At 40.0% G+C, this 26,903-nt stretch overlaps 1 protein-coding gene across 1 annotated transcript; it reads right to left on the bottom strand.

Annotated features, from left to right (window-relative positions):
• Nucleotides 1-1,286: 1,286 nt before the first annotated feature.
• On the bottom strand, nucleotides 1,287-22,778 carry ctsk (cathepsin K). Its single transcript, XM_079227172.1, has 8 exons — nucleotides 22,721-22,778; nucleotides 21,598-21,721; nucleotides 15,315-15,437; nucleotides 13,098-13,247; nucleotides 6,902-7,120; nucleotides 5,036-5,201; nucleotides 2,553-2,661; nucleotides 1,287-2,381 (listed from the first exon to the last, which is right to left on the bottom strand). Exons 2-8 carry the CDS (start codon nucleotides 21,718-21,720, stop codon nucleotides 2,282-2,284), a joined length of 990 nt encoding a protein of 329 aa, XP_079083298.1. The 5' UTR covers nucleotide 21,721; nucleotides 22,721-22,778; the 3' UTR covers nucleotides 1,287-2,281.
• Nucleotides 22,779-26,903: the final 4,125 nt, after the last annotated feature.

Here is a 26,903-nt window from a genome sequence, read left to right as displayed (position 1 = left end):
TGCTGGCACCGGAAGAGAGGATTTGTTGTATTGTTTAGTGTCTCAACTCCTTAAAACAAAAACGTTTAGATATTCTTTATAAAGTCTAAAGGCGCACTAGCACCTCCTTGAGGCTGTGATGTGAACTGCAACTCACAATACAAGCATGTCGGATGACACTAATAAGAAATTGCTCAGTGAACGTTAACACAATGAGGTTATGAATTATTTTGTGCACAAAGTTGACATATTGTCCTGAGGGTGAAACAAATGGCAATGAAAAACATTTCAAACATATGTTTTTGGTTATTTGTATGATGGTGGTGTGAATGGAAAAGGTCAGTGAGGTTATGAAACATTAGGATTCTGAGTCGAGGGAACAGAAACGTCCTGGAAATGCAGTCAGTGTGGGGGGAGGGATGTGTGTGTGTGTGTGTGTGTGTGTGTGTGTGTGGGGGGGGGGGGGGGGGGGGGGGGTGTTTCTGGAGCAAAGTGGAGGTCAAGAGGTGCTTTTGAACTGATGAAAGGTCACCACACTGTGTGAACCGTGGGCACTGACAAATATCTTTTAATTCTTTTAGGACAAACCTATTCAGAATAGCATTGTGAAACACTTCGCTATTCTGAATATATACATTACATATTATTTAATTTGTTATCTAGTGCTGATATTTTGTTTATTAAGATTATGCCAAAAAGTTTGTTCTTGACAGAGGAAAACAATATGATTTATTTTTTTAAACTGAGCTGATAAGACATTAATGATTTCCCATTAGTCTGTTTGTTATCAGCTCTCATGTGGGGCTAAATCCTCTCATTTCCTTTGAATCAATCAATCAATTAATTAATTATTGACATTTCTACTTTTACAGACATTGTCAATTTTTGTCAGGTTTTGTTTATTTCCTGAACATGATGTTCTGTGCTGCACTACCAGACCATGTAACTTTTTTATGATTGAATGCAATCTCTTAGACAGGCCTTATTGTTTTACGGATGTGTTATTTATTCGACTTTAATAGACTGGAGCATCTCTTCACGTGTCAGATCCAGCAAGTTTGCAAAATAGAAACCCAACTTTTTGTATACTACCCGTATACAATTGCTTAATGCAGCATTAATGTGGCAGCAGCCTCTGTTAGCAAGATAGGATGTTCAGTATATATACTGCCAGGCGTCACATATTTACTGAACAAAGTGTATTATTTTAGAATATGATTTTAGCCTTTTTGCTTCAGCTACATAAAAAAAAGGTTTTTGCCGCTTCTTTAAAAATTGAAATAAGGACTTCAAACGATGCGTTTAACTTAAAAATGAAAATTTTATTCATAGAAAACACCAGTAGTGCTGAACAGAAAAAAACAAAAGTCGACATGATCAACAGAAGAAGAACATTTTTTAAAAAGGAACCGATTCTGCATCGGAAGGAAAAGAGGAGCTCCCATTGTCCAGCAATGTTTCCTGTCACAGTGGACTTAAACTTCTCAAACGGTAATTAAAGCTAAAGGGCCTGTGGAACTGTCACCTGCAGGTACGTGGTGCCTGGTGAGATTTTAACTTGGTGCTTTGGCACCAAACCTGCCCGTGTTCTGGTTTCAGGTCATTAACACAATGTGTGCCCCCTGGAGGGACTGGATCTGTTTATGGAGATACAACTGAAGAGTCTTCATAAGTTCAAAGTGCTTCAAATAACTCAAGATAAATCAAACGTCCTCATTGGACACATTCAAGGACATTGACTTCACACAATGTTTCACACAATGTTTAAAAAATTTGAAAACTACGCAAAATAAAATCCTCTGTTTGCCGACTCATGGATGTATTATAGAATTGGATCCCCAAGATGGCGCCCATTCAGTTCAATGAGAATTGCTCGTCTGAGAGTTTCCTGCTTCCCGGATGCTCCGAGGTTGCGTTGCCCACTGAATATGCTGAGTAGTGCTAATCCCAGCATGCATCTGGCCTCATGAGCCAATGAGAATGGGCAAACCATACAGTAGTGATTCAGAAGATGCCTTTGGAAATCTTTTTACCAAGATAACACTTATGGCTTAAAAAAAGTACAATAGTACGACTAATAATTGACCCGGTGTCAGTTTTATAGACGTCTCTTTTACAATTTGTTTTTTGGGCTGCAGGGGATTTTTTTCTTTTCTTTTGCGGTTGACCACTGCAAAAAAATAAATGAATTTAAAGCAGATTTTAGTAATACAAACGTGGTTGGAATGAACTCTGCGTACATTTTCAAGTGCATTTTTTATTGTGTGCGTGTAGTAGTCCGAGCGAAGCCCCTTCGTCCTCCTCACATGACGGGGTAGCTGGCGAGGTTGGCGATGCCGCAGAGGTTACCTCGGTTACGGGCCATCAAGATGTAGCCCTGCTTGCCCCAGTCCTCGCTCCAGCTGTCAGGGACAACAAACACACACACAAAGATGAGATGGAGAGAAAGACACATGAGAGTTGTTGAGCACCGCCGGGAGTCAAAGAGCATTTCCGTTTGTCACCATGGCGGCCGACAGGCGAGCCACCTGATGCCTCTCTCGACGTGCGATGATGTATCCCTTCCTCCTCACCTGTTCTTGACGATCCAGTATTTCCTCCCCTTGGAGTTCACTCCGAAGCCCACTGCCAGCACGGCATGATTGATGTCGTCTTTGTTGCAGTTGCGGTCGTAGTAAATACCTGTGGCGGAGAAGAAGAGTGAGCGAGGAGACAATCAGAGCTGGAAGGGCACCAGCACTAATCTTTTTAAATTGTATACCTTTTGGGAAATCTGACACTACTTTCTTACAGTTTTACTGTTACAGGTTGCATGATGTGCTTTTAAATATGCAGCTCAAGTTCAAGAAAGTTTTATTTTCCAACATGAAAGTCTAAATTTTGCTGGAGGAATCCTGAATGGCTTTAAATCATCAGCTTCTAGCAGTGTCATACTGTCATAAATTGTACGGTAATTAACCGGTTAAGGAAAAATAACAGTAAAATGCCGTTTCTATACAGCACTGTATTCATTTTTAAAGTATTAATCAGTTGTTGTAAATTATAGTAGTCATACTGTAGAAATACATTTGAATGCTGGAGGCTGTAGCTGCCAGTTGTTTACTGTAATTTAACGGGGACATTTTTTACAGTTTAGTCACGTTTTAAAAATGAGTGAAGTTTTAATGCCGTTTAAGGTCTGCGTTTTTTTTCCGGCAACAGTCCGTCAACGTATTCATATCCTGTCATATTCTCCTCTTATAATAGTTTGTTTTGGTAGTGGCGGAGTCTGCCAATTCCCTTCTGCTTTAGCAGACTGCAGTCGTTCATCAAACATGCGTCCGCGAAACAAGACAACAGTCATTTCGGTCACTTGGTTTTTGTCAGCGGGATCACTTTGAAATCTATCAGGGAGTGATGGAAGAAGACGCGCCGGCCACAGTGATTTGTTGGAGGAAGAGCTGCAGGCGACAAGCATGAAATCTGATCGCAGTTATTAATGACTCAGTTTTAATGTGTATTATAATACGGGTAGATCAAATCAAGCATTCTGATTGGTTGAGAGTGAGTCACGAGGTGTAGTTTATTCAGCCATAAAGTACTGTACAGCCTGTTTACATTTAGAGCGTTCCATATCAGTGCGCACTTAAAATAACAGGTAGATTTAAATTGCGCGACCGTTAGTTTGACAGTTACCAAACATGTTCGTGTAAACTTTGATATTGCAACGTCCGCAGTAACGACCCGCATACGTTGGTTTCCTTAACTTGCAGGTGTATTGCTTGAGTGTTCACAGTATTGCAACGGGGCTATTCGCTAACAGTAACGTTAGCTCAAACGGAACAGCTAACAAGCTCACTTAGCATCCCCCACACTAGCATAACGTACGGCAACACACACGTCACTTCCTCCCTAAAATGAGATGAGGAATAAAAAGGGTTTGACCACAAAATCATGATAATTTCTACTGAGAGATAATTACGTCGGTAATTTCCCGACGCGAGGCAAGTTCTCTAAACATCATGGAGGAGAAAAATGACAGAGAAAAGACTGACAGAAGCAGCGAGAGCACTTCTTTACATCGGTGGCTTCGTGTCATCCTCCACCTGCTTCCAACCGGCAGTGAGGCAGTCAATTTTATAGTCCCGTATGTGCGTCCCGTGCGTCCCGGGACTATTTTCTCTGTCGCTGAAATGCGATACACAACGTTTGGTGGCTACAACTATTTTGTGCTGAAAGGTAGCTTACTATTACTATTTATAATAACAGTTCAAGGGTTTGCCGGCCCTAACAACTCCCTTGAACAGTACATTATTGCACGACACAGTACTGCCTCTCGTACCTTATTGCTTAAATAACATGCCTCCTGAATTATGGGACTTGTCGTATTGAAACACACTGTTCTATCACAAAAGAGTGAGTGCCAGAAAGGTCTGAAGAAAAAAGGAAGTGATGTAAAAAGCATTTAGTTGAAGGAATGAAAAATACTAAACTGGCAAAATAGAAAATGCTGTTTAAGTTGTGTTAGCTCTTTTTTTTAATCACACTTCTTAAAGGGCCAGCGTGTAGGATCTGTCGACGGTGAGGTTGCAGATTGCAAACAACTGAAACTTCTCCCATGTGCAAAGCGTGTTTGGAGCACATGTTTGTTTGACCCTGCTGGGCTTCAGTAGAAAAAAAGAGATTTATCGCTATTTTGCTTCTATAATCTTCTTTCAGAAAACATCCCAAATAGACTTTTGGGTGTTTATTTTACTAGACGTTTTTTTTGCGTCTGTGGATTTCTCCTTAATTCACCAAAAGTTACCATTAGATGAAAAGTATTTTTTAATAAGGCAAAGCCTTATTTGCATAATATTTAAACATAACATTCTAGAGAACTTACAATGCAAAAGTCTTCATGTCTTTAATCAACGGGGGAAGTTTCATGGCGATATCTATTAGTTCAGGTTCAACATAATGTTGTGAGTGTGACATCATGACCCTTTCGTCTCTACTTTGCCCGCATTTAAAAAAAAACACATCATAAGAAGCAGATCATTCAGTCAGAAAACAAACATCCAAGCGCCTAGCTGACCTCTCTGGTAGAACTGGAAGGTGCCGAGCGCGGCGTCGATGCCCACGGACACCGGACCCACTTTGTACACAGCTTTGGCCAGCTCCTGCTCGTCGCCCACTGTGACCTCCTTGAAGCCTTTGCACTCGGCCGCCATGCCCGATGAATTGTAGCGGCACGGCTGGTTCTTCAAGACAAAGAAAGAAAAAAATACTGATTATACTGGTTAAGATTTCTGTATTCTGTAAAAAAAATAAACTGTCAATGACAAAAGCAAATTCAAGCTAGGAAATGTTTGCCAACTTAAATAGCAGCGTGTTAAAATAAAGAAGGTTTTCACACTTTATACATAAGGAAGCAAAAAAAAAGAAACCACAAAGAAAAATGTGCAGAAATGCAGAGCTGCAAAAATTCATTCATTTTTCAACAAGAATGGCAAACATTTGATTCCCAAATGTGCAGCGTTTCCTTGTCTTACGTTGTAGTGAATTCAATATTTGGGGATTTTGGACTTTTGTTCTGACAAGACATTTGATGACGTCGCATTGGGTAATGTAATGGAATTGTCCTCCATCTTCTGCTGTTTTATCGAAACAATGCAGCCTTTAATTATTTACAAGAAGTCGTACTTCCTCTTTGCACCAATAGTTGAGTCATAAGGCAACTGTGTTTGCTTTGTCAGAAATAAACCACCCCCCCTTCAGTCAAATATAGCGACCGCCTTAAAGGTCAAAGTGGAACAAAGGGTATGATTTTGCTCTTGTTGACGCCTGATTGGTTGAAGTGTGACACCCTGACAGCCAAGTAAGGAGCCACCGACCGCTTTTGGTTTCAGTGTGTGTCTGCAGCTCTGTTGTGGTAAACAGGCCATTTCTGCAACTTGTGCAATTAGTTTTTTGTTGCTTTTTGTTGCTGCTGCTGCATTTAGCCAGAATGTTAAAGTTACACTTTGTATTTCTTTATTCTTCTTCTTTTTGCTGTTGATAATGTATTATTATTATTCAATATCCTATATATTCTTCAAATACTTTATCATCAATAGTATTTAGGCACCTTATGTATATTAAGTTTGTGTTGTCTATGATGTTGTGACATTTACATTTTTTTAGATGGAGGCTTCAAATAGGTTTCTGCCTCTTGCACTGTGATATTATTTACTTATTATTTTTGTTTGTGTATTTTAAAATGTGTGCAAATAAACTAAACTTTTCTTTCTCATAATTAGGTGAGAAAATCAACACCACTCTCATGCTTCACTATGAAGGTTGAGCCACAAACCACTTAGCTTAGCACAAAGACTGGAAACAGGGCAGAAGAGCTAGCCTGGCTCTTTCCTGCTGCTTTGATTTTTATTAGCATTTAAAAGCTTGTTTCTCACGAGCACCCCAACAGTTGCAAGTCCATTGCAACTTTGTGTCTTCTTGTTTCCGGTCAAAGCATCATGGGAACTGTAGTTCCAAAACGTACAACCTGATTATCCTTAAACCTTAATCCTTATCCTTAGACAAATCATATTACGGGGAGAAAAAGTCCAATAAGATTAACCTTTTTCTTTTCGCACATCATTAATAGTGGAGCATATGAGTCTCTTAATTTAGCCACAGGGGGCGCCACAGTCTCAACACCTGCCACAGTCTCAACACCTGCTGGCCACTGAGACTGGTTCCAGTTGTGGGTTGTGGCCACAGAACAGGAAGTCACACCAACAGCAGCAACACGTGACAGGAAAGACCAACGAAGCATTTAAAACTGTGGTTCCTGTGGAGGCGATACCTCAGTCTCGGGACGCGTGAAAGTTTTGAGCAGCACTTTGACGCACTGAGGGTGGACGTTAAGGATTAAAATAATAGTTCTTATTCCACACGTGCAGCATCGGGGCTTCCTTACCTCTCCGACGTACGGGTAGGCCTCCTCCGAGTCGATGCCTTCGTTTTCCTGCACGTACTTGAAGGCGTTGGTCATGTATCCTCCTCCGCAGCCGTTGTTCTCCGTCACGCAGTCCACCAGGTTCTGGGGACTGAGGTCCACCAGCTTCCCCGTCATCTTGGCCAACTGGCCCTCGAGGGCCCCGGCCGAGCTGAAGGCCCAACAGGAGCCACAGGAACCCTGTCGGGAGTGGAGGAAAGAGAGGAGAGGTCAGGTGGTTTTAGTTTGATGACAACGATACGCACATGGGCCCTGTTACAGGTCTGATGATGGTGTAGAATAAGAGTATATATATATATATATATATATATATATATATATATATATATATATATATATATATATATATATATATATATATATATATATACATACATACATACAGTGGCTTGCAAAAGTATTCATACCCCTTGAACGTTTCCACATTACACGTCACAAACATAAATATATTTTATTGGAATTTTATGTGAAAGACCAACACAAAGTGTCACACAATTGTGAAGTACAAAGAAAATTATACATGTTTTTAAAAAAAATTAACAAATAAAAAACTGGAAAAGTGCAGTGTACAAAATTATTCAGCCCCCCTGAGTCAATACTTTGTGGAACCGCCTTTTGCTGCAATTACAGCTGCAAGTCTTTTGGGGTATGTCTCTACCAGCTTTGCACATCTAGAGACTGAGATTTTTGCCCATTCTTCTTTGCAAAACAGCTCAAGGTCAGTCAGATTAGATGGAGAGCGTTTGTGAACGGCGGTTTTCAGATCTTGCCACAGATTCTTGATGGGATTTAGGTCTGGACTTTGACTGGGCCATTCTAACACATGAATATGTTTTGTTTTAAACCATTCCATTGTAGCCCTGGCTTTATGTTTAGGGTTGTTGTCCTGCTGGAAGGTGAACCTCCGCCCCAGTCTCAAGTCTTTTGCAGACTCCAACAGGTTTTCTTCCAAGATTGCCCTGTATTTGGCTCCATCCATCGTCCCATCAATTCTGACCAACCTCCCTGTCCCTGCTGAAGAGAAGCACCCCCAGAGCATCATGCTACCACCACCATGTTTGACAGTGGGGATGGTGTGTTCAGGGTGATGTGCAGTGTTAGGTTTCCGCCAACGTTTTGCATTTAGGCCAAAAAGTTAAATTTTGGTCTCATCTGACCAGAGCACCTTCTTCCACATGTTTGCTGTGTCCCCCACATGGCTTCTGGCAAACTGCAAACAAGACTTCTTATGGTTTTCTTTTAACAATGGCTTTCTTCTTGCCACTCTTCCATAAAGGCCAGATTTGTGGAGTGCACGCCCAATAGTTGTCCTGTGGACAGATTCCCCCACCTGAGCTGTGGATCTCTGCAGCTCGTCCAGAGTCATCATGGGCCTCTTGGCTGCATCTCTTGTCAGTGCTCTCCTTGTTCAGCCTGTAAGTTTAGGTGGACGGCCGTGTCTTGGCAGGTTTGCAGTTGTGCCATACTCTTTCCATTTCCGGATAATAGGTTGAACAGTGCTCCGTGACATGTTCAAAGCTTAGGAAATCTTTTTATAGCCTAACCCTGCTTTAAACTTCTCCACAACTTTATCTCTGACCTGTCTGGTGTGTTCCTTGGACTTCATGGTCCTGTTTGCTCCCCAATATTCTCTTAACAAACCTCTGAGGCCGTCACAGAACAGCTGTATTTGTACTGAGATTAGATTACACACAGGTGGACTCTATTTAGTCATTCGGTCAACATTCAATCATTCAGCAGTCAACAGGCAACTTCTGAAGGCAATTGGTTGCGCTCAGAGAAAAGGGGGCTGAATAATTTTGCACACAGCACTATTCAGTTTTTCATTTGTGAAAAAAATGTAAATTCATGTATAATTGTCTTCGTACTTCACAATTGTGTGACACTTTGTGTTGGTCTTTCACATAAAATTCCAATAAAATATATTTATGTTTGTGGCGTGTAATGTGACAAAATGTGGAAACGTTCAAGAGGTATGAATACTTTTGCAAGCGACTGTATATATATATATATCTATATATGTATATATACAGTCGCTTATAATACACTTATAATATATATATATATATATATATATATATATATATATATATATATATATATATATATATATATATATATATATATATATATCCAGGCAGGCCTTTATCTAAATCCCAGAGAGAGAAACGGAAATAATTTCTTTTGTTCTGGAGCAAAAATCCAAAACAAATGTTCTCGTTCCTGCTTCTCAACTGTGAAATTGTGCTGCTTTTCTTTGTCATATGTGAGAGTAAACTGAATATCTTTGGTTTATTTTTTTAGTAAGTGAAAGGAAGTAATCTAAAGACCTCCTGGGCTTTCGGTAAATTGCGAGTCTTCTACAGCCCACATTGAAAAGATGATTAGCATATTAATCAGTGATGAAAACAGCGTCTGTACACTGCATTAATGTCTCATCAGCCTCGAGGGAAATCAGACTGATAGATGAAAGGGAAAAAAACAAAAAGCTTGTTCCTTCTCCCATCTGTCCACTGGGAGGCACACACTTCTGTGTGAGTTCATGTCACACAAATGTGCTGCTTATCAACAACACCGTGCCAGTCACTGATATGATGATATATTTCAATATTAAAAACCTACGACTCAGTCGCCTGTAAAGGACACTACTGAAAAATATAGAACGCCCATATGAATGTTAGATTAATTCCAGTGTTTTGAAGACTAATATTGCAAGAAATTAAGGCTGCCTCCTCTTAGTCCCTTACAAGCGGGGCAAAACTACCACAGAACAAAATATCAATAAATAAATATCAATAAATAAAGTGACACATAACAACTTCAAAGACACCAAACCAGAGAGCGATATAGAAGGACTATATAATATATAACGTCTGTGTGTGTTGCTCTTGTGTAGAGGTGGTGGGGCCTTTTCCATGTCTGTGCCCAGGGGCCCCTTGTCTCTAAATCCACCCATGGGTGCACCTCTAGTTTCATTTAAATAAAATAAAGTGTTCCTCTAAAGAACAGGGCTGCTGTGTTGACGCTCTTTCAGTGATGAAGTAGTAAAACACCATCAGAGTCGCTGTCTGACTATAAATTCTCGCCCGGCTTCGAGTTATAACCACCTCTGCTGCTCCTCCGGGAAAACACTCGGCTGCTCTGGGTTTTTGAAATGTGGAGGCTAATCGCATCATTTCGCCAGAGGAGGTTCTGAATGCGGCTTTGAGCGTCGAGTAGAACTGAAATTTGTCTCAAACAAACAAACAAAAGCATCAAAATGGGAGTCAGCCATCATGCTTCCGTCGAAGAGGAAGCAGCAGACTAGTTAGTATGCAGAGAGTGAAGTCACACTGCTGCATAATTCATGAACGGCAGGAAGCAGCTCCATAAATCATGTTTATAGCTGCGGCTTGACTTTCATCCACCAGAGGGCGACAACGTCCTCCACATAGACTGATGTACAAATGAAAAGGAAAATGTTATATATATACAAAAATCGAATTTCTGAACCGATGAAGCTTCATTTTGGAAAAACTCACTTTTGTTGTCAAAAACACGAAACCTTAAAGTCAATAAAACAAAAATAAAAATAAACTATAACACTGTGTATTAATTAACCCTGATGAGCTTTCACAGCTTCAGTCTCAACTCCGATGCTCATTAGATAACATCCCATCGTTCTGCGGCTATCTGCCTGCGAGCCGAAAGCACAGATGTACGACACATTTCAGTCTACCTACTTCCTGTTCTGCTCAACCCTTGTTTACATAAACACGCAGTCCGGCTGTCCGATACACTCATAATGACTAATTACATGTAATAACCAAAGTCATTCCTATGTTTTCAGTCCATTAGCAGTGAGAACAGGCTGTTTCCTCCGGCAGGTTACGAGATGGTACACTAACTGGGATTGTGTGCTTCCTTCACTTTTCTGGAGCATGAATGAAGGTTGAAAGTGGAGATATATATATATATATATATATATATATATATATATATATATATATATATATATATATATATATATATATATTTTTTTTTTTTCCTTTCTTTTTTTTCAAGGCTACAAGATAAAATATTCACTACATTCTCAAAATCCGATTTTGAGCTCACATGCTGCTCTGTCACTCATGTGGAGGATGTTTTTGAACATTTTCATTTGAATTATATACTTAAAAAAACACACACACACATCCTCGAGAGAAAAAGTTTCTGAACTCATCTATTCTTTAGAATTTAGAGTAAAAAAAAAAGAGAAGTGAAGGTAAAGGATGAACATTATTGAGTTACATTATGTCTACAGGAAAAATATCATCTTAATATGAGGGATTTCATACTTTCATGCAGGTTTAAGATATACAGGACTTTCACCCGGGAGACTGCTGTTAATGTCCCACTTAACATCATAAATGATGACCTTACGCTTGATTGTTATTTCTTCTCGCTAGTTACGTTATATATTTAACACAAATTGTGATCTTATTTCTAAGATAACAAAATAAGGTTTGTTGCCTAACCAACCACATTTTTAAATTTTTATTCCGACATGTCGACTTCTCTTCGTATCTCCAAAAATGTAAAACGGCAACTTAGTTTTTCTGGCTGACCGTTTACGTTCTTTCTATGTTCCCATCCGATTATTTTTTGTCTTCTGCCTGCAACAGCTACACAGTTCCCCACAGAAATCAGTGAGCTTCCTTCTCAGCATTTTGCCTGCAAACAGCCGTGGGACTTTTTCCTCAGTTTTCCCCAACCCCTCTAACAAACAAACACCATCAAATGCATAAACCCCAACAGAACTTCTATCTGTAGATTCATATTTGTTATTTCAGTTAATGAGCAAACTACTGACTGAGGAATATGATAGCTACAAAAATACAACTCTCTCCATAATCGTGAGATAAGTGCCGTTTCTGATTTGATTCTTATGAACTGCAACATTGCTTTTTCAGCCCGATGTCCTCTCATGTCAGGTCTGTTTTGATCGTATGCTTGAAAATATTTAATCGTGTGTTATCAGCTCTCGATCATGTTGGAATTTTACATTATAAAAGCGCTGTCCTCACTTGTGTTTATTATGATTTTGTCTGGTTGACTGTCATATTTCCTGCAAGTCCAGTTCCTCCACTTTGACATCCACGTCCCTGTAATATTAAATACCAGCCCTGCTGGTGTTGTTTTCACCTCGTGACTGAGTATGTGAGTCAGCAAATGTGGAGCGACCGGCTGAAGCGGGAATTTCCACAGAGGAGGATTCCAGTTATTTGCTCACCGTTTACTTGTCTGTGGACAGATTTTGTAGCCGTGTCGTTGAGATTCAATCAAAAGGTCGAGTTCGAAGATAGCCATGGTCTGAGCCATTGGTTCCTCCCGCTTTACTTCCAAGTTACAGCCCAGTTTGAAGTCACCCCTTGGCGTCACTTTCTATAACTATAATGCTATAGGTTTTTGGAAAAAAACATAATTGTGGTGGGGCTTAAAATAAGTAGATTACTAACGCAGCTGTGGCTTAGTAGGTAGAGCGCGTCATCCTTTAATCACAATGCAGAAGTCAAACTTCCTGTTTGTACCTGCATGTGACCATATAAGAACATAAGTCTCCTGGTTGAAAGACCTCCCCTCCTACTTGCCCATGTGAGTTTTTCTTTTGGGTTATAATACTACTTTGTCACTCTCCGGGATCTCTGGGCATCTGCTGATTTACAGTATATACAGTATATTACAGCAGTTAATTGAAAGCCCGATGCGTCTTAATGGGGGTGCATTGTGTTTTTCCAGTTATTCTGGCGGATTAGAACTCTGCTCTGGTTGAAGGTAGGTGAAGCTTTGATGGGAATTTATTAGGTCACAAATCTGCGGCAGGACAGCGAAAGCTCGTGGAAGCCAATTTGCACTGATCCGAGTCGGCGGTGAAGGCGTTAAGCAGCCCAACCTTCACCAGACCAACCTAGGTCTTCACCCTTGAGGTCTCTTTTCTTGTAAAACCAAAACGTCTGCTTTTATTTGGAAGAGAACGCTTTGAAAACTACAAATGAATAACTACACCGTGCACCAAAAAAACAACAACCTTGAAGTTCTCATGAGCTGGACGAGATAAGATGAATCGTTGTGTTCACACAGTTTGAGTTTTTACTAAACATACGAGGGTCGAGACGTGTGCTCCATGATATCTCACCTGGTTCTTCACTGGAGTCACCATGCCCTTCTTGCGGTAGTCAATGGATTTGGGAAGCTTGGACACGGTGCGGTCCAGAGTGGTGAAGCTGCGCTCGCTGTTCATCGGGACCTGCAGGCCGGTCATCTTCTCGGACACTTCCTCTGACGTCTGCGTGAGCAGAGACACGGTTAATATTTAACATCGGGAAAAAAACAATCTGGAAAAAAAACAATGAATGCAAAAAAAGGATGTTTGGGTTTCTCGATCTATACAAGATACAAAGAGTGCAGAAAGTTGAGGATTACAGGTTGCACCACTCAATAGACGGTATGAAACTTCCTGGAATAATCTTGTGACATAGAAATGTGTTGTGACGGGAACGAGAGAGGAGAGGTAGAGAGGATTTATTTTTAGACTTAAGACAAGAACAAGTGAAGAAGATACAGGAGGGGGAGGATTTGATTCAGCGGGGAGGATGGAAAGCGTTTCATGAAGGGACAGGTTCAGCGGTTTACTCCAAAATGAAATGTAATTTTTATTCTGCACAGTACAAATGTCAAAAAGTGACACCAGAGGGGGAACAAAAGTGCAAAGCTCCAAGATTTACAAAAACAATGACATAAAAGAAGAAGCAGAAAAGGAGGATGATAAGGGGACTCCTGGTTATTACTGATATGAAGCCATCATTTAAAATAATATCCTGATTTCTTATTATTATCATAATTCCCCAGTGCTTTCATTACAGCTCGGTATGCAAGCTGAGAGATCATTAACAGACGGAGTACAGACCATCTGGTCCTTTCTTTCATTTCACTTAAGTGCAAGATGAAAAAAAACATCCTTCATTTCCCCTCCACCTGTTTCTACAGATGAAATTGGTCTAGAATCTAGAAATCTAGAATTCTTGAATGTGTGTACATGTTCGTGTCACTTGTTCTTACTTATATTGCTGTCCACCCATTTTTGATGTACGGCTTCCTACAGCGGCTTGCAACTTGATGCAAAAACAAGCATCAGTCATCGTGACCTGCTCTGGCGCACGTCAGCGACTCCAGCTGATCTGAGCACACCAAACCCATTTGGTTTCACCTTAGCGGGCTCAGCTAGAAGACACTCAATCTGAATCTCTGACACGTAGGAGCTGTTTTTTTACAACGTGCTAATGAATGCATTTAGCACACGGCTCAATTATTACTTGCTACAGTTGCTAACAGCTGTATCTCAGACTGTATAGTTGAAAATGGGTCATGGCTGAGTGCTCTTCTCGAGCTGCAACGATTAGTCGATTGTTTTTTTATAATGAAATCGTCAAAGATGATCGGAGCATTTATCTCGCTATTAAAAGCTATTTGCTTTGATATGCTAAGATACAGTGGAGTAATGTCTAATGAAGTCACTTTCCTAATGTGTGGCCTGAATGGTCTGTCATTTTGTATCCTCCAAATTCCTCAAAAGTGAGAATTTTATGCTTTTTTTGTCATACTTGACAGTGAACTGAATCTCTTTGGGGACAAAACAAGATATTCAAAGTTGTCACATTGCGCAGAGGAAAATGAAAGCCAGGCTATTAATAGAGAATGAAAAGAATTGTTGGTGAGTTACATTTTTTGGGGTATTATCTGGGAAACCTTTAATGTACGATACAAGATGTAGTTCCGGAGGCCTAGGAACAGCAAACACGTGGTGTAGTTCCTCGGCATGACAGCTGGCATTTTTTTACTTCATTAACCTGAAACAACTGTCTGGTGTTGGCACCACAGCCGCTGGGCTGAGCCAGTGATATTATTGCAATATTAAATGATGATGAAATAGAAACTTGATTGTTTTTTTGGCGATTAAAACTGAAACTGCCTACTGACATGTTGCGGAAACAAGCTGGAATTGTTCTAATTTCTGTCATTTGCTAACTTGCCTTTAGCTGTCACTTGATATTTCTGTGCCATTAACATGATATTTATGCCTCTATGGCAAATTAGCTTGTGTTTCTGCTATATACATCTGACATCAACCAATCATTGCTTTTACTTGGATGACATGGGAAGGTGATCAGGTTGGAGAGGCCATAAATATAGTCTATTTCTGAAAAAAACACGATGTCTGTAGCATCGCAGAGCGCGTTGTCGATGATGTCAAAGTACAGAATGGAAAAGAATGAACCCATCTTTGGGCACCCTGTATGGGATGAAGCAAATAGCAGAAATGTGTCCTCAAGCATGCAGGACGACTCAGACTCACCATGTCGCCCAGGTGGTTCATCCCCAGCTCGTAGGAGTGGATGCCCAGCGCGGCCTCCTGGTTGTGGGCTTCGATCATACGCGTGTTCTTCTCCCAGATGGCCCTGCGGATCCCCTCTTCATCCTGAGACAAACAAGTGCAATGTGTCACTTTGAGTCAAGACGAGAACTGAGTGACGTGCAAAGGATAATGGGATGCTTGTGTCCTCCAAGTTCAGACGATAGAAGTCTGCATTTCTTATGAGGAAGGCACTTTAGCACATATGATGATGTATTAGGTCTAGAAATATGAACTTTGGATGATCAGGTCTTTTCACCTGAGGTCTTAACATTATGCAGATTCTTCATTCTTAAATTGTGCTTTCCTTCTTTCCTTCCTTCCTGTGTTAACACCTGACAGCTCTAAAGAGATTAATCTGGGCCAATAGGGCACATTTACGTTTTAATTAGAGAAGAAAGGAAGCTTGCCTGTGTTCCAGCCCCATTTCATTAATTAGGCCAATTAAACCAGTTCACATTCACACAGCAATCTTCCCTACAGCTTAAACAGCAACATAGCTGTCCAATGCAACTGGAAGTTGCCTTAAAATATTGCTCTATCCCTTATTACTTAAGAATATTTGCACCTCACCACCACTCTATGCGCCTTTTATGTGCTAAGGAGTCTAATTCGCATTTTGTCCGTCTCAATTTGGGAATGAGATACAGCCAAGTGTTTGATTGGTTACCTAAAAAACATCCACGCTCCACTCAGTATTGATAGTCTTAACAGCCATTAGCATAACTATAATGATTATTTTCATCTTGATATCCATTCCAGTAATGGGAAAATGCAAATAAGTCTTTGGTTCTATTTAAGTGATGTCAGTTCAAGGAGGGGTTGAATTAGAGGAACTGTTGGAGGAATACTGATTGAAATCACTACGAGAGAGAGAGAGAGAGAGAGAGAGAGAGAGAGAGAGAGAGAGAGAGAGAAACAGAGAGAGAGAGAGACAGAGAAACAGAGAGAGAGAGAGACAGAGAGAGGGAGAGACAGAGAGAGACAGACAGAGAGAGAGAGAGAGAGAGAGAGAGAGCTGCTGATATACACATGAATGTCAATAACACACAACGTAATGACCACATGAACACACGCGTTCAAATAATTGCATGCAGATATAAACAATGATTGAAGAGACACACAATCACACACTGTACATGAACCCAGGCACATGCAGCACTCTAGATTAAATCCACAAATGCATCTGTACACACACACACATACACACACACACACACGCTCCACAGTGGTGACCTCTAGCCAGATGTGAACAGATGCTCAGTGAGCGCTCGAGACGTAAGTCTGTGGATCGGCTCGAGTTTAACACCAAATAAACAACATGTTCTTCCTTCTCCGCAGCCAGGAGCTAGTACAAAATAAATAAAAACATAGGTGGGAAATTTTGCGACAGGGAAACTGCGAAAGGAGAGTAAAATATAGAGTGAGAGGTGAGAGGAGTTTTCTCTTTTTTTGAGTTTGAGTTTCCATTAGTGAATATACCAGCTGATCGAAGTTAACCTTAATCTAAAACCAAATTTGCAAGCAAGGGTGAGCTTTTTTTTTTTGTCCTTGTGCCCGACTAAAGTGTCTTCATTTTCCCGGTTAAACCTGAACAGAATCTACTTCATCAAACTGTAAAATGTTAGCTTGGCAAAAGTGGGTCTGCAGCCCTTTTTGGAAATGAACTTTTCTGAATCACTGGCTCAGGATGAGAGAGATAAAGCGACTGTAAATTCTCCTTGTGCACGTCCTGCTTTACTTTTGGTTCTCTGTTCTCTGACTCCATCTGTCTCGTTTCTCCGGGCCAAAACAAGGAAGTAGAGCAACCAGTGCCGGCCTCGCAGTTCTTATTTTTTTTAGTCAACATTGTTTTCCCGCAGCACAGAGTCTATTTTCTTTCTTTCTTTCTTTCTTTTTTCTTTTTCTAGTGAAAGAAAAACACAAGGGCATATTTTAACAGCTAAAGATTTATAGTTGACGATGTTAGATAACACTCTAACTTGTAGAGGAAGGCTGCAGTGTATTGAGGACAACGTTTACACATCTTGTCATGTGTAAACATAGAGGACATTTATATTGAGTCATGTTTTTTTGACTACCAAACAGACTACTCTTTTAAAAAACAGAGAGCTGCTTTGTAATCATAAATGTGGCAAATAACAATGTAAGTTATCACTTGAATTGAATTGACTTGTTTCTCCATAAACACCAGGGGAAATAATCCTGGCAGCAGTTACCTCTTAGCATTCCTGTAAAATTTGACAAAACACGCCTATGCAGGTATACTCAAAGTAAATTGGAAGCTGTACTTGAACTATTTGGAGTAAATGCATGGTCTTGGTCTCTTTTGAAAGGTAACAATCTGAAGCTTTTTTTCCCTCAATAGTCAGAATCACTTTAAGTGCTGCTGACACTGAGTTATATAAGTTTGAACACACTAAAGTATAAGGTTTTTTTTTCCACTGGAAAACACAATGGAACCATAGCCTGAAGCCTTATCTAGTCCAAGTAAAAAGCAGATAACAATATCACAGAAAAATAATATTTTACACATGTTTTTCTAATGAAATGTCTAGGCGTTTTTCCATTTTGAGACTGAAAATATTCATGATATATATACTATATACCTTAGGCTTATAGTCTTGCAAACTTATAGAGGTACTATTCATATTTACTACCAGTATTGCTGACACAGAGAAAATTAAGTATAAATGCATTTTCATGCTAATTCAATGCCAAACGGAGACTCTGTGAGCAGCTGTCTGTTCTCATCAAATTGAAGGCTGTTGGGATTACCTGCCCCCCCTCCCCCTGGCATTCATTTTTTAGGCAATTTCATTGGCTGTACGAAACGCCTGTTATCTGAGCTGTATGACGTGACAGGCTTGATCCAAGTAAGGAGAAAGAGGTTGACTCTGTTCTTCAACGTAGCTTCTGGTTGGGTAATGTAGCCTGTCAGTCAGGACATGAAGCTCCTATTGGTTCAAGTGACGTTTCATTGTAAAGGTTGGATTTCGGCGGTCATTTTTATACTGAGTTTTCATCTGTGCTCGTGCTTTTCTTCTAAAAACAAAGATATCTTCTTTCATATCTTCCAGCTGATATGAAATGATGCAACGCCAGTTGGTGGATATTTATGGATGTAATCACGTGTTTTGGACTAAATCTTTTATGGGATTCTTTTTATTGGACCTTTACGACGTAACAACGCCGTTGTTGTTGGAATGTTATGGATTTCTGGATCAATATGAGGCGTCATCAGTGAGTTGCCTGGATTTTGCTATCGTTTGTTTGTTTGTTGTTGTCTGACAAAAGTCTCGTTTGCTGCTGTGGTGGTCTGATCTTGAAACGGATTGCATAGCTGGAATCACAAGAATCAAAGGTTTCCAGAAACATGTGGCACTCGTACCGAACTCGTACCGAACTATAAATAGGGGGTACAGTGAACAATATAATGTACAGTAAAGGATGCCCACGGGACGGCAGCAGGTTAAGAGGTTAATGCATTTGCAAAAAAAATAATTGGGGAAAAACCAATTAGCAGTAGACCTCCAGCACATACATTGAGTTTATTAAAGACAGGTGAATTAGAGTTAATGCATCCTTTGTATAAAGGCACATTTAACCTTGTTACATGCTTTGAAACCAGAAGTCATTGGAAACTGTTTGGAAAAGGGGAAGTGCGAACACATCTTTTCAATGGAGAAAAGCCTTCAGTGTTGTTCTTTACTCTTCTTTCAATCAATGCATATTCTCCAGTTCTGATATAACTGCATATTGCAGCATCTACGCTAACCTCTTTAGGAGAATCCAGCTGCTTTGCAATGCTAGGGCACATTGACTTTGGGGGAAACGGTCCTTGTATCATTCTTTAGTAGATATTCCTCTCTGAAATGAACAATAAAATGAACTAGACAAGGCTGCTCATGGCACTCTGTGCTAAGTTTGAACCTGTTGCCTCTTCAGTACACCTTAACAAACATTTCAGATGTCTCAGTTGGTGCTAATAATAATGACAAAATGCTGTTTATATGCTGATGACCTGATACTATCCACTTAAACACCAAATTAAAGCATTTTGATGGACTAGCACAGGGGTCGGCAACCCGCGGCTCCGGAGCCGCATGTGACTCTTTAGCCCGTCTTCTGCGGCTCCCTGAGGCTTTGACAAAAAAAAAGAAAAAAAGACGTTTTTATTTTATTCTTTTTTTTTTTGCTCAGTGGAAAAACGTTCAAAGGAAATTCCTCTTATCTTGGAGTTTCAGGTAATATTGGGTCACTAATCAAAATAAATGTTTAAATATTTCTTTAACTAAAATGTGCGTCACATCCTGTCATGTAGCTGTCAAGCCTCTTTCCCTGCAGGTGGCTACTCGTGATTCGTGAAGACAGGGATCAAACCTGCTACCTTGTGATTACAGGGCGAACACTCTACCACATGAGCCACATTTATAGACAGTGTTCAAGGTTAGCATAGTTGCATTTTTAATTGATCTCAATGTAGCCCACACATGACTATTTTTTGTCTCCTCTTCATAAGAGTTTGATAGTTATAAACAGGTAAAATAGCAATACAATGTCAACAATTGTCTTTATTCTTGTTCTATAATTTCATAAATACAACAAACTATAGTTTTTTGTATATATATTATGACTATATATACAACTTCAGAAGCTGTGATATCAAATAAATTTGGCGGCTCCAGACACATTTTTTTGTGTGGAAAAAAGGGCAAAATGGCTCTTTGGATAGGAAAGGTTGCTGACCCCTGGACTAGCAGCACCAAATCTTTTTAGAAAACCTTCAGGCAGTGAAACCTATAAACATAATGGATAAAAAAAACATTGCAGTTGTTTTTTTTTGATAAAAACAGATTTTCTGAAGAAACAATCCTAAATATATAAAAGTCTGCAAATCATTAAGATTTGGCTAAAACTGAGCTCCTTTTTCGGACTATGAAATCATAAAGTATAAAAAGAAAGATTAACTATTTCAATAATGTTCAGTGACAAAATGAGAGAAGATACATATGACTAATATGTCGTGAATGTCGGCAAAACTAGAAAACACAAAGCTTAAGTTACTTAAAGTGACTTAGATCTCTTATGTTTAATGTTCTCTCAACAGAGCTGCAGCGTCCGGACTAGACGGGCTGACGTCAGCAGAAACCGGCCAGCCGGTTGAGAGAGACGAGGCGAGCAGTGAGCCGACTGGCCGTTAAATTGAGTCGGCTTTGGATAGACAGTGAGCCCAACACAAAGACGTCCATGTGTTGAGCAATTTACCGAAGCACAAAGAGAGCAAATCGAAGAAAAGAGGGAACACAAAAAGCCCGAAAACAAAAGAAAGGGCTAAATAAATGCCCACTATTCTATTCAGTCAGTAACGCTTTCAAAATAAAAGCTTCTGATTAAAGTCACTATTGAAAAGAACATTTTCAAACTCAATGCTTTTTGTTTCTAGAACAACTCCAGTGATAATGAACATTTGACATCCTCTCCCGTTAATGTCAGTCTGAGCTTTCCCGCTGTCTCTCTATAAGAGCTTGCTGCGATGCCACTGTGATGTCATTTAAAACGAAAGACAGCCTTGTTTACATTGGTGTTTGGATAAATACATGCTCTATGGCCTGCTTTTTATCATTTTTATCGTTTTTATTCATTTATTTTCTTTAATGTTTTTATTGTGTATTTCACTGTACCTTCTTTTATAGGTTTTTATTGTGCTTTCTTACTTGTTTTGGTCCCTGCTATGGTCCCTTTGGGTTCATCTATGTTTAGTTTTTTGTTCTTTCGACTCCTGTACAGCACTTTGTGACCTCTTGTCTGTGATAAGTACAATATAAATAAACTTTACTTACTTACTGCAATCCTGGAGGCATTTGCATTGCTGAAGTTCAGAGGATTTTGCATTCAAAGTCAGATTTGTACGTCAGGTTTTTATAAACCTTATTGGTACATTTCTTTAAAAAGGAACACTTGGACGTGGTCCATTATTAAAATACGAGGAGTCGCCACAAGAGTACACAGAGCCAAAGAAGTTTGCAGGGTTTAATTTTCTCTGAACTTCCTTTTCACTATCAAGTTTCAAATTGTTCAATCATGTTTTCTCCAGTTGTGGCAAAGCAAGTCATGAGAGGCCGGTCCTCACCAAAACAAACAAACAGCATCGTCGCTACAGAGAGGTCTGTTTTAACCAGGATTATGGTTCTGATGGAAAAGCTTTTTTTCTTCTTGGACTTACCAGGCCGTTGTATTCTCTCCGGTGTGTAATCTTCCATTCTTCCCACTGGCTGTCCAGAGAGGCTTCATCCAGGCGGCTCAGGGCCGAGGCCGCCAGCAGCAACACACACACACACTGCAACATCCTGAAGGAGCAACAACGGAAAGAAAGCCTCATGTTTTATATACATCAACTCAGAAAGAGAGAGAATTATTTATCAGTCAAAGCTGCTATGAAAGAAATGAAAGGATATAAATTGAATCACTTTTTTGTATGGGTTTCTGTAAATTGGTCACATGATTGCTTCACTGAAGACACGTATCATGCTGGTTTAGATTTCCCAGGAAACCCTCTAACAGCTGCACAGGAGATAACAGCATCCTATCCAGAGGTCAGTGGCAAACAATAGACATATGTTTTCTTCTTTTTTGCCACGAGCATGAAACTGGAGCTCCTCCAGGTTCTTTTCTTGTTTTATTACATCCTGCCTCTAATCTGCATTTGCGTTCCAGCAAAGGCCACCGACCTGTTGAGTTTAACTATAAACTCAATTTAACTTTGAGGCTGTATGTGAACTGAGCTGAACACACACAAATATTGATTACATCTCGTCTGGCTTCACCCTTGGGTGATTTGATGGACATGCCATTATTTAAATAGCAGGGTGCCGTGATCTATGCAAATAATTTACAGTTAACCTGGAGAAAAAAATAAGAATTCTCCCGATGGAAGTTTCTTTGTTCTTCAGAAGTGAGCTGATGTTTTGAATGGCATGTTGTTCCACGAGTACTTCCCACTAACTCTACAGAGGTCAAAACAGCTGCTGGTTAAGTCTGCAGCTCCGATTTCCAAAACCCTTTCTATTAAAAAAGGTACAACTGGGTCAAAAACATTCTCTAATTATAATCCTATAAACACTAATTACTTTTGTAGCTGACACAAATACTTCTATTGGAGCCTTAATTAAAAAAGAAATAAACTTTAAACAATCAGTGCAATGAAGAGAATTCTGTTCATGACGAGTTGGTTCCATTTGAAGGTTTACTCAACCTGCATCCTGTTAGACTGAGTTCTACAAACTTTAAACTAACCCTGGTCAAGAGAAGGAATTCACCAAAACTGAAAGTAGAACAATAAACCTTACCTCAAGTCCAAAAGTCAAAAAGGGTTTGGTGAAGTTTTCTGAGTGTTCTCCGTGTTCCTGTGCTGTCAAAGGAGTGTGTGTGTGTGTGAGTTTATATCGGTTGGAGTTTGAGGAAATACGATGGCAGCTTCAGCTCTGGGGAGGAGTTTCCTTTTTTTTTTCTTCTTTTTTTTTTCCATGTAGGGGAATTACATCTGGTTTCACTCAAATAGCAAATATCCCTAAAACAGATGATGTCAGGTGTCGGATTACGCAGTGGTGTTTGAACAACTTCACAGAGGCTGGCGGTCAACTCAGAGCCCTGTTGCATTGTGGGGCTTGAAAAATTAATACGACTGCTGGGTTTTTAATAAAGATGTTGTCCTGAATTACATTATTGTGCTAACCATCACAACCCCCTAACATCACCATTATTTAGTGCTTAGTTCTTAAGAATCACAATGAAATGAAAGAGAAATGAATGGATAAACCTTGAGACCGTCGGACACAAAGTTTACTTTCTTTCACCTTTTTTCTAAATCACTCAAGCATCCCCCCACCGAAAGCTAGAAGGTGGAAACATGTCCGGTCATGTCAACCAGATGTTCAACCAAGGCTGTTTTAACCTGCAGTTTATTTGTTATACTTCATATTAAGTATGATTCTGCAGGATGTATATTATTGACAGTAAGTACATTTACTCAATTGAGTATTTCCTTTTGATGCTAGTTTATACTTCTACTTTTAATTTCAATGCCTTTATCTGCCAGTTTTAGTTAATTTGCAGATTCAGATTACGAATACAACATATAATCAACAAATACATCCATCCATCCATCCATTATCAGCCGCTTATCCGGGGTCGGGTCGCGGTGGCAGCAGGTTCAGCAGGCCGACCCAGGCTTCCCTCTCACCCGCAACACTTTCCAGCTCATTCTGGGGGATCCCGAGGCGTTCCAAGGCCAGCCGGGAGATATAATCCCTCCAGCGTGTCCTCGGTCTTCCCCGGGGTCTCCTACCAGTTGGACGTGCCTGGAAAACCTCTAATGGGAGGCGTCCAGGAGGCATCCTGACTAGATGCCCGAACCACCTCAGCTGACTCCTTTCGACACGAAGGAGCAGCGACTCGACTCCAAGCTCCCTCCTGATGTCCGAGCAAATACATAATGATGTAATATTATAGTTTATCTACCCAGCTGTATATAAAGTGATCAATGAGCTCCTTATTAAAGTAATCAATAATTCTAATTCAATAATATATTATTCTGTATAACACTTTGAATGCAGGATATAGTATTTGTACAATCTAGTAAAGTTGTTTACTTTATGTTTTTGTATTGTAGAAAGTGCAACATCACTATTTCCCTTGAGCTCTATGAGCCCGACTTACATTATGTAACAATCTGAGCTTCATGAATCTACAAACTTATCTCTTTGTTAAAATAAGCCACATTTTGAGCCGTAAAACACACACACACACACACACACACACACACACACACACACACACACACACACACACACACACACACACACACACACACACAAAACATTCATATTAACAGGTGTTATTTATGTTGAAGAATGCAATGTAAAACAAAACCAACTTTATTATCTGCAGGAATTGAAAACGAAATACAGCAACAACAAAAAAAACATTGGAAATATGACGATAGAGAGAACATCTGAAACCACAGTAAATGTGACAGTTGGAGTGGAAAGACTGAAAATGGAAGACATCCATCTTTCCATCACAGTCGCTCTTGGGAAACAACACACTAGATACTACTGATTATGTCAACGTTATATTTTTGAGAATAGGTAAGATTACCTGGTGGCTATGTTTTTTTAAGACCTTGAAATTAATTAAATAAAGGCAGACACACTTCTAGTGGGTCATAAGCGATGATTGAGGGGGATTATTTTGTATGAGTAATTTTTAATTTTTATGGAACATCCCTCTTGTTCGGCCTTTTATTCTTAGCCGACACCTGCACGTTTATACCAACTGTGGATTTGGGCCTGAACTTTACGAGCAATGACATTCACACATGTTGCATATTTCAAAAGAAGAGCAGAGAAGAGGTTTTTACCATTAATTGTGCACGAACACGGCATATCAGACTTGATCCCGAGCGCTAATTTATTCAAATATACTTCCCACGACGGAGCCAAAATAGATCTTTACAATATATTTTTATTTCCTGCTGTGTCATCTGGTTTTTGGTGGATACCTACTTCCTCATGCCGTTAGTCAACAGTCCTGTGTGTCCGGTCTGTGTGTATATATGAACATGTTGTGTGACTCCTATAGTCACACAGCTGTCTAGCACATGTAGTCACTTATCTAAATATAAGAACGTCCCGTGTACCTCATATGTCCAATGATGCAGTGTTGCAGCAGGTTACTCACACATGCAATGAGGTCTGTTTGAATGGAGCAGATTCAGTCCTAGTACTGATTCTACTTTAACCAGAGCTACTACTGCTACTAAGCTGCTCAGAATTCAATAACGAGGAGCCCTGCAGTGGTTTTTAGTGCTCATTAACAACATGATGCGTCTTTAAGTTTGGCTGACCTCATTATGTTGGTACCTGTGTGAAGTCAGATTAATATTATATTTATTCTATGTTATTATTAAAACAACAACATCTGTCTTTGTGGGGTGAGCGACATCTCTATGGGCATAGTGGGCAACGGGGGCATTGTTTTCATCTCCGCCTGGAGTCAAACGATAATTACATGTGCGTAAATCTAAATCCGTGAGTGAGTGAGTGAGTGAGTGAGTGAGAGAGCGCTTGTCTGTCCGCGGCTAATCTCACATTTTGCTGCAGCAAACTGCATAATACTTTGGCTGCATGCTCAAGGACCTCTTGGGGTTGCGTTGACCGTCATTTTCTCAATGCACTTTTTGTGCACTGATTGTCTGGTTGATCCACATGAAAACACATGAAATATGAGGAATGAAAGCAGATATTATATTTCACAGACTTATGTATCAAACATTTCATTTTACATCGTGAGGAAAGAGCCTGGAAGATGTTCAAATCAGGGAGTAAAAAGTTCAAATCAACACAATTGCACATCATATTTTTTGTCCAATTCATATTTACACCATTTCAAGCCTTTCACTCAAACAATACAGCAGTCGGCGTGGCAGACACACCTGGGTGGATATCTGCACTGAATGCACTTTTATTTCAATCTATTTCCATGAAAATGTGTACAATCTGTTGTAAGTGTAGGTTTATGATACAGCAAAACAATGCAATAAATACAAGTAAAAGGCAGTCAGTGGCCCAACAACATTAATTGAGAATTTCATATAAAAGCAGCAATCTATCTTTTACGTTAGCAGCTTCAGCGCCCCTCAAGGTCACCAGCAATCTGCTGCTGTGTTCAGATCTCCGTGAGGTTAAGATCTCTAGTGTGTTAAGTGCAGCACAGGCGAGCAGCTGCAGATCTCTCATCGCTGGCAGCTCACTATCTAACTGATCGATAGATGCTTTTTTTTCTGTGTTTTTTTTTCTTCCTCAGGAGAGGCTGCATGCATGGACCTCACCAGACAGCAGAGTACATTTTGAGCTCCTTTAAGACTCCGCCTCCAGGTTCCTCCATGGCCACTTTAGATAATGAGATTCATGGATGATAGTGTCTCAATTGATCCATCATCCAGGACCCAACTCCCCCTCTCAGCAACAACAAACTGGCAGGAGGTCATGACCTGTGTGTAAATGTGTGTGTGTGTGTGTGTGTGTGTGTGTGTGTGTGTGTGTGTGTGTGTGTGTGTGTGTGTGTGTGTGTGTGTGTGTGTGTGTGTGTGTGTGTGTGTGTGTGGAGATATATTTATAATCCAATACTCCTTACTAAGGTGGTTACCAAGCGGTCAATGGCTCTATTTTTATCTGCCGTGTTAGAAAATCTTTTAATATCTCTTTATCGAGAATGCATTTCTATAATCCAAAAGCTCTGATGTGTGCAGTGGCAGCCATTATCTTAATATAGGGATGGTTTTTCACAGACTCAGACTCTTCACTGATTGTGTTTAGACACTAATATTCCTCTATCATTCCAAATGACAATATTCAGAATTTGATACGGGTCATGTTAAACACATTTGAATATTGCAAATTAGACCTTAGTGTGGAGCATTTTTCAATTAAGACATGTCGTGTCTTAAGGCGGTATTATTACAATTTCAGG

Source organism: Taurulus bubalis, assembly GCF_910589615.1.
Source record: "Taurulus bubalis genome assembly, chromosome: 12".
Classification (NCBI taxonomy): Eukaryota; Metazoa; Chordata; class Actinopteri; order Perciformes; family Cottidae; genus Taurulus; species Taurulus bubalis.
The sequence above is the reverse complement of the archived record's forward strand: the minus strand, read 5'-3'. Positions and strand labels throughout refer to the sequence as shown.

What these genes read in the sequence shown, in the direction of transcription:
- ctsk (XM_079227172.1), bottom strand. Translation starts at nt 21,720, where the DNA reads ATGTTGCAGTGTGTGTGTGTGTTGCTGCTGGCGGCCTCGGCCCTGAGC. An exon ending in TGACTCCAGTGAAGAACCAG is followed by an intron (nt 7,121 to 13,097) that starts GTGAGATATCAT and finishes CACTCCCGACAG; the next exon opens with GGTTCCTGTGGCTCCTGTTG. An exon ending in TACTGGATCGTCAAGAACAG is followed by an intron (nt 2,382 to 2,552) that starts GTGAGGAGGAAG and finishes TGTCCCTGACAG; the next exon opens with CTGGAGCGAGGACTGGGGCA.